General features: G+C 34.3%; 1 protein-coding gene across 1 annotated transcript; it reads right to left on the reverse strand.

Moving 5' to 3' along the window:
* Window positions 1-3,624: 3,624 nt before the first annotated feature.
* Window positions 3,625-8,605, reverse strand: si:ch211-202f5.3 (uncharacterized). Its single transcript, XM_056458593.1, has 2 exons — window positions 8,469-8,605; window positions 3,625-5,160 (listed from the first exon to the last, which is right to left on the reverse strand). The coding sequence occupies exon 2, from the start codon at window positions 5,037-5,039 to the stop codon at window positions 4,716-4,718; it is 324 nt and encodes a 107-aa protein (XP_056314568.1). The 5' UTR covers window positions 5,040-5,160; window positions 8,469-8,605; the 3' UTR covers window positions 3,625-4,715.
* Between the last annotated feature and the right edge of the window lie 346 nt (window positions 8,606-8,951).

The following is an 8,951-nucleotide window of genomic DNA, read 5'->3' on the forward strand; positions in this document are numbered from 1 at the left end:
ACCACGTCCCTCAAGACTGAGAATAGATTATAAAAAGCACCAAATAGAGTTCGACCAGGCATTCAACGCAGACGATCCATTGGGGTCCTAAGAGGACTTGATTGCAGGGGGACTCGATTTCTCATCACACAGGTGTCCTGCAGATTTGAGCTCCAACTTGCCTCAACACACCTGCAAGGATGTTTCTAAAAATCCTGAAGCTGCGGTCACACTGCACTTTTCTCCCCATAGACTTCCCTTCATACGCACCCGAATGCGTCAGACCGAAAACACAAGCTCCTGCGACAGGTTTTACAGTTCAATGCGTTGGAAAGTTCAAGCTTGGTGAACTTTGACCTGCGAAATCGCATCACATGATTGCGTGAGACCAATCGAAGATTAAAACATGAACTCTCTGGACAGAAATTTAAAACATTGAGCAATCACTTTTTAAATGTATAATCATCTTGTTTAATCCCGCCCCTTTTCACAGCGCTGTATGACAGAATTTCGCAAGCTCAAACTCTAGTGTGTATGCAGCTTTAAGCTGCGGTCACACCAGTTTTTGTGTGTGCGAAATTCTGTCGTGTGGTGCTGCGAAAAGAAGTGGGATTAAACAAGATGATTAGACATTAAAAAAAGCGAGCGATTGCTCCATGTTTTAAATTTCTGTCCAGAGAGGTCATGTTTTGAGCTTCGATGGGTTTTACGCAGTCAAGTGATGCGATTTCGCAGGTCAGAGTTCACCAAGCAGAAATTTAATACATGGCGCAATCGCTCGCTTTTTTAATGTCTAATCATCTTGTTTAATCCCGCCCCTTTTTGCAGCGATGTACGACATCGCAGCGATGTAAGCTCAAAGCCCAGTGTGACCGCAGCTTAAGACCTTGATTAGCTAGCCCAGGTGTGTCTGACTGGGGTTGGAACTAAACTTTGCAGGACACCGGCCCTCCAGGACAGAGTTTGGACACCTCTATTCTAATTACTCTTAAAATTAATATAATACAATCTTTAATTTTAAGGACAGTAATATCAAAGTATGTTTTATGTTAATTTAGGATTTTTTAAATACAGGCTTCATGCGGTCATGGAAAACCTGGAAAAGTCATGGAATTTTGACATGGCATTTTCCAAGACTGGAAAAGTTTTGGAAAAACAGAAAAACCCACAAAATTTTGCAAAAGTCATGGAAATTAATTTAACAAATATCTGTATACTTAAATTAGGGCTGCGTGATATTGGAAAAATCTGACTTTACCATATTTAGTATTTCTGTGATATATAGAGATATAATTATAATTATATAGGAATATAATTTCACCAGATGGTTCAACAGGTTTATTTGGATTGATTGGGGGGATTTTGTAGGGGAGTGAATCTCGAATAATATATAACAAATAATTTACAAGCAAAGATAAATAAAATATAGTAAAGATAAAAGTGAATTATAGTTTTCAGGTATTCGCTATTCTGGTACAGATATTGAATATTCAACACTGCATAGTCTTCATTGTATATTATTTCAAGTTTATTAGTTACAAAACAGTTCTTGTGGCCGGATGTTTTAAAATTTGAAATATTGAAATGTTCACACAGTCACAGGCCTTAAAGACACAGTTTACTCAAAGATTAAAATGTACTCACTATTTACTCACACTTCACTTGTTTCAATACTGTAGGAGTTATGAAATTAAATTCTTTTTGTGTTCATTAAAAAAAGAAAACTTATAAATGTTTGAAACAAGTGAAGGGTGTAGTGAAAATGGTAAGTAATTTTTGGGTGAACAATCTCTTTAAAACTGTATGCAGATGCCAAACTTTTACTCCATTATGATTAAACTCTATATTAAACTAGAATCCCAACATTGTATATCCTGCGATGTGAATATTGTGGACATATTGTGGAAATATTGTGGACGCACACATTGTGATATCGATGTTGAAAGGATGTATTGTGCAGCCCTAACTTGAATATAGGTTAGTTGTCTTTACTTTTCTGTCCTTGGCCAAAAACGTACTCTCATATTGTTAGTGCTGTGTAGGATTCTGAAGATCAACATAAAAACAAATGTAAACAAAATAGATTGTTGCGTGTTCTATGTAACTGTAATAAATTTGAATGTCATTGTTTTTCTTATTATTTTCCATATACATGTAGACATTACATGAAACATGTCATGAAAATGTACTTGGAACGAAGTTCTGGAAAAGTCTTGGAATTTTAGTTGCAAAAACGTGTATGAAGTAAGGGGATTTAAAAATTTTATATTTTATTTTTAAAAGTAACATTGCCCAACATTGTTTTCAAGTAGGCAAAGTTATATGTCAACAATTGAGAGAGAAATAACCCTCTGTATATACTAAGCATGGGCCAGTGTAAGATTCTGATGGTATGATAACCTTGGATTAAAATATCACGGTTTCACGGTATTGTGATCACTGCTCTAAAATATATTCTTTATTAAATATCTGGGTAAAAAAACACATTTTTTCCTCTTCAAACCCAATATATTTTATTTTGAAAAACATTTAAGATATTTTGGAGCAGTAAACATGTCAGGCTAAATAATTCAAATGAATAATTGACTTCTGCTGTCTTCAATTGTTTCAAAAACTCAGATTTCTTTACAAATTTACAATGGTATCTTTGGATATCTTGTCTGCTGGAGATACTGTAGTTGGCAGTTTTAAAACCTTGACTTTTCCAAACCGCGGTATACCTTGAAAATGGTTATCGTCTTATGCATCGTACAAAGTACACTGTAAAACCCAACAGTCAACTTAATCAAATTAAATAAGTGTAGTTAACTTAACTTACTGAAAGTTAATTCTACTCATTCGAAAATAGTTTTGAACTCAGTATTGAAGTTAATGAGTTAATACTTCAGTACTTCAACTTAAATGGAGTAAGTTCACAGTACTCAAATTAATTTAACTCAAATGGTTTGTAGCAATTGGTTTCCACAAACGGTTTGAGTTGCCTTAACTTATTGGGTTTTACAGTACTCAGTTGGTTTGAGTTCTCTTCATTTATTGGGTTTTACTGTGCTCAAATTGCTTCATTTACTCAAATAGATTAAGTTCACAGTACTCATTTGGATTGGTTTTTGAACTTAAATGGATTGTTATGATCAGTTTCCTCAAATGGTTTGAGTTACCTTAATTTTTTGGGTTTTACAGAGTACCTCATTACTTCAACTTAAATGGAGTAAGTTCACAGTACTCCTATAGATTAGTTATTATCTCAAATGGTTTGTTGCAATCAGTTTTCTCAAATAGTTTGAGTTGCTTAAACCAACGGTATACTGTCAAACCCAATAAGTTGAGTTCTCTTCATTTATTGGGTTTTACTGTGCTCAAGATACTTTGCTTACTCAAATGGTTTAAGTTTACAGTACTCATTAGAATTAGTTTTTGAACTTAAATGATTTGTTGCAATCGGATTCCTCAAATGTTGAGTTACCTTAACTTTTTGGGTTTTACATTGTATTAAATTAACTCAATACCTTCAACACCGAGTTCAAAACTCTTTTCAAATGAGCTGAATTAACTTTCAGTAAAATTTAAGTTAACTACACTCATTTAATTTGATAAAGTTGAGTTTTACAGTGTATTCTTGTCTAGAGAGAAGTCTAAAAAAATGAATCCATTTCAAATGTTGACTTCTGTGTACTAACCATCCTGCAGATTCCAAATAACCAAAGTCCCTGTACACCTGTAAAGCAGCTGATGTAAACTCCACGTGTCTTGATCTGTAATTCTAGGAACCTGCTCTCAGGGCACCACGTCCCAAACCGGTTGAACCGCTAATTCACAGCCTCCACTCAGCTACAAAGAATTTGCTGAAAAAGAGTGACCTTGTTGAAAATGCCAAGTAAAATGAACTGAAGGACTTTAGTTTATAGAGTCAAAAGTGATTTTATATATCAAAAAATAGATTGACCATTGTGCCAAGTAACATATACAGACATCCAAAACAACATGTGCATATTTTCAAAAGTCAGGCTCACAAGTGTCCACGCCCCATTGTTTTAAATGTAACTACCATAATATTGCTCATCTATAAAATAATATTAGTACTATACACGTTTAATGTTCCACTCAGCAGTCTCCTTAACAACCCAAGACACGAGGTAGGTGTCAGCGGAATGTCTACAGCAACCAGAAAAGCTTGTTCAATAGAAACTCAGATGGCACAACACTCATTCTGAAGGACGAGTTGACACTGTCCCATTGTGTATCCTTCTGAACAAGAATGAGGGCTCTTCCTCGAGTTTCACTGACCTGCGTCTGATGGAACGTCAGGGTGTGGCTCCAAAAACCTAATCAAAACTCGGACAATCCCGGCGGGACATTTCGAGATAAGAACTAGCCTCACTTAAAAACCTGTCGGGCGTCATTTTATAGAAACACTCCATTAACAATCGATTGAAATCAAGACTTTTAAGTAACTGTGCAAGAACAATGAAGAGGAATATCGAAGTACACCATTGTATGAGGCGCACAAAGGTAAATCTGCTTCAAAGTGGCTCGGTATAAGCAATCCAACTGTGCCAATTTAAGCAAATATTTGACATGGTGATCGAAAAGTAAATATTTATTATTAAAATAGGTTTCAGTGCAGTCAGCTCTTGTTTTTTTGTTCAAAGCACGTAACTCCAGGATTACATAATCCAGTCACTTTAGAACAGTTTGGCTTCCAAAATCAATAGCAAAACCCACTGGGAAATCTGCTCTCACTTCCTCCTCCGGCAGCGGCAACAGCAGGCGTAACAGCGTCCCACCTGCTCCTCGCTCTCCTTCACGGTGTAACCTGGCTGGTTGTTATATGCAGAGGGGTTCTGGCCGTTCCTGGCCTCTCCGTAAACTGGCACACTCGAGGTGTTGCTCTCCCCTGGGGTTTTGAAGCTGCTGTAGGGGTTCATGGAGGAGTTGTGGTTTTTGTAGGTGCTCTCTAACGCCATCGGGTTGATGATGATGGTGCTGGAGTCGGGCTGATCCCGCAGCTTGGCACGAGGGATGGTGACATCACCGTAGGGGTTCTCAAGTGAGATATTCATGGTGTCAGGCTGGTGACGTGAGCCCAAAAATTGAACAATCGAGAGCCTCGGTTCCTGTTTAAGTCTGTTAGAATTTTTGGAACATAATGGCTCCCAAATATCAGATTCTTCTTGAATGTTCCTAAGGTACACAAATAAACAAATAAAAAAATTACTTGACAAGACATCTTAGATAAAATATTACATTTTTCATTTTTTTATATCCAGTTGTGTCCATGTTCTGCAATATTAAATGTTTGAGCTCTAATGAATTCTGATTAGGCATGGGACGATAATCATTTTCAAGGTCGCAGTTTGGAAAAGTCAAGGTTTTAAAACCGCCAAAATTTCCTGTAATACCGTTCCTAGGGTATGTGTACGATTTTCAATTTACTTTTTTTTAGGACAACAGTATCTTCAGCAGAAAAAATATGCAAAGATGCTGTTTTAAATTGTAAAGAAATCTGTGTTTTTGAAACAAATGAGGACAGCAGAAGTCAATGATTCGTTTGAATTATTTAGCCTGACATGTTTACTGCTCCAAAATATTATAAATGTTTCAAAAAACAAAATATATTGTTTTCAAAGGGGAAAAATTAGTTGTTTTTTACCCAGACATTTAAAAAGAATATATTTTAGAGCAGTGATCACAATACCGTGAAACCTTGATATTTTAATCCAAGGTTATCATACCGTCAGAATCTTACACTGGCCCATGCCTAATTCTGATTGATTTAAAAATTAAGTTTTCATTTTGATTCCAATTGTATTTTTTCATCTGGTCATTGTTATACTTGCCTTTAAAGAAATAAGTATCACATTTAAAAACATTTCCACATGTAATTGTCAAATCAATTTTAAAATCAAAACCTCTGTTTTCCATCTGTTTTTAGAGAAAGTGTTTGTTGCAGTTTTATTTGCTTTTACTATCCAATTTTGAAAATGGAAAGTCTTCATATCTTATTAGGCATGGTTTATGCTAGTCTTTGCTACACTTTGCTTATGATTCATTGGATTTTAGGGTAAGTGGTTGCAAACAGTTTAAATGGGCTGAATTTAAACAAACAACGTTGAACATAAGTAGATTTATGCCGTTTTTTAATTCAGCTCATATAAACTGTTTGCAAGCATTTATCTTAAAAGAATTAGTAAATCCAACGAATCATTTATTTCAGTGTGGTTTCTTGAAGATTTATTGAGTAAAATAACACAATACAGTGAACAGTAACAGAAAGGTAACAGTAACAGAAAGGCATTAATACTTTCTAGAATTACACAAAAGACTGAGATAACAATCAATTTACATACAGTAAAAGTCAGAATTATTAGCCCCCCAAAATTAATAGCCCCCTTGTTTATTTTTCCCCCAATTTCTGTTTAACGGAGAGATTTTTTTAAACACATTTCTAAACATAATAGTTTTAATAACTCATTTCTAATAACTGATTTATTTTATCTTATTTAAATAATATTTGACTAGATATTTTCAAGACACTTCTATACAGCTTAAAGTGACATTTAAAGACTTAACTAGGTTAATTAGGTTAACTAGGCAGGTTAGGGTAAAAATTGTATAGCGAGTTATTGTATGACGATGGTTTGTTTTGTAGACTGTTGAATATATTGCTGAAAGGGGCTAAAAATTGGCCTTAAAATGCTTTTTAAAAAATAAAAAATTTATTTATTCAGAAAAAATATTAACAGACATACTGTGAAAATTTCCTTGCTCTGTTAAACTGCATTTGGAAAATTTTTAAAAAGAAATAAAAATTCAAATGGGGGCTAATAATTCTGACTTTTCTTGCATCTGTACAATTACAATCTTTCCATCCTCATTAATAAAAATAATACATATATAAATAAACAAAATAACAAAAATTAACAAAAAATAAATGATAAAGAAAAATACATAGCTGGGGAGTGGAAGTTCTCAAAGTATGAAACCAAAATCCTCTAATGATGAATATAAATTTCTTGCTTTTTAGCTTTTCATCTCTCAATGTCTTCAAACATATCACAAATTCTTCTTTAAACACCACTATTCTTGGGGCAATTTTGAAAAGTGTACATTTATGAATAAACTATTTTAATATTAACAACAAATTATTCATTGCATAAGATATCTTTTTATCCTTAAGTATTAGGACACTTAATCATTTCCAATGATAACTTAATCATTGTACCAAATTACATAGGAAAAACAAGTGTTCAAATGTTTCAAAATCTAAATTACAAAACTGCCATACATCTGAGTCACCAATATTGAATTTTAACTTTAGAAATTCTTGTGCATACACATTTTTCTTATCATAATGAAACAATATGAAGAGTTCAGATGCAAAAATCTCCAAATACCATCTGAAATGTTCCTCTAAAATTAGTATTTTTATCAGGCTCCTGTGTGTATGTTTAGTAATATCACTTTTATGGCAAAGAAGAAGTCCTTTTCCTGGTCTTTAAAGTAAAATATCTTAACATAAACAAAGGAGGCTGAGAAAAATGAGAAAGACGGCACTTAGAGATTTTGGCAACTGAACTCTTCATAGACAAGCTCTCTTAACAGGTCCTGGAAACAACATTGTGTTAGACAATCTCTCAAAAAACTGTTTCTATTTGTAAAGTTAACAAGTTATTGAAACCCGTTTAGGCTAAGGAAATGCGATGCTCATAATTACTCATTCTGGGGAAATTTCTGCAAGTGTTCATCCATACTCCAGGTGGCGATACGTTTTTTCTCTTAATAAGTGACTCATTGAATCATTCACACAACTGATTCGTTCCAAGTCAATGATTCAATCGGCCACAGTTCTAAACAGAAACTACTCTAACAATTTTTCATTATAAGATGTAAAAAAATGTTTGGTGATATGTTAGTATGCTATTTTAAATGTAACCATAGCTTTCAGGATTAGACTTAATAAATCAATCAATCACTGAACCGATTCTCACAGATTCAATCTTAACCGTTGCTATTTGCCAAGAGACTCGACAGCTGTTTCGTTGGTGGAGCAGAAATAACTGGCAATATTGTGAGTAAAATGCACTTAAATCCCTATTAACTTTTTGATTTTAATTAACTATTGTATTAATACATACAATAATTATTCATAGTTTGAATAAGCTGCGTCCTTGTTAAAATTAAAACAAGATGGCGAGTCTTTGAATTAAGCCAGTATTTAACGTTATGCAAAGTGTAACAAGCTAAGCTAAGGTACATTTGCATTGCTTTGTTAAATTTACGGTATCATTAGCATTAAATTACATTGTGAGCTCTATGTTTGTTGTTATACAAAGGACATACGATTCTATAGCTACTTATTTTAACTAAATATTTCCTAGATGTAAAAATAGCTCTCTTTGTATAATTCAAATCACGACATGACTCATTTTATGAACAATTCAAACCACATAACTTGCCTGTGACCTCTGATAAACAGATAAAGTACTCACCGGTAGAGGCCTTGGCTTTTGTTAGGTGGGAATCAGTTTTCAAGACTGCACGCTGTTCCTTCAGTGACTTCTTTTCTTCCGTGTTTCCGAAATAAGGTGAGACAAAACTGAGCCATCAGGTTGGAGGGAAAAAGAGGAGGAGGCTCCAGCTGACCGTGAGTCTTGTTTAAACATGGCACTATGTAACCCCACCCTTGGCCATTCAAGTTCAGCTGAAACCACCAATAGGTGTGTGTCTGTGTGTTTGCTGGGGGAGGAGGCTGATAAGAGTCAGTTCAGGAATGTTAATATTCAATTCACTATTATTAAAGTAAGTCGATATGTTTTTGGAAGGGAAACAATGTGATATACTTTTGTAATGAAAAAATAAATGTAGCTACTTAAGTTCTGAAGCTGATATTTTAATAAGTCTGTGGATGCTGTTATGTAAGATGGTTATCCATTCTGCAAACATTACATTGTTTGGCACCAGAGTACACCTCT

Source organism: Danio aesculapii, chromosome 5 (assembly GCF_903798145.1).
Source record: "Danio aesculapii chromosome 5, fDanAes4.1, whole genome shotgun sequence".
In the NCBI taxonomy this organism is placed as follows: Eukaryota; Metazoa; Chordata; class Actinopteri; order Cypriniformes; family Danionidae; genus Danio; species Danio aesculapii.

Coding starts and splice junctions, on each gene's coding strand:
- si:ch211-202f5.3 (XM_056458593.1), bottom strand. CDS start 5,039: ATGAATATCTCACTTGAGAACCCCTACGGTGATGTCACCATCCCTCGT.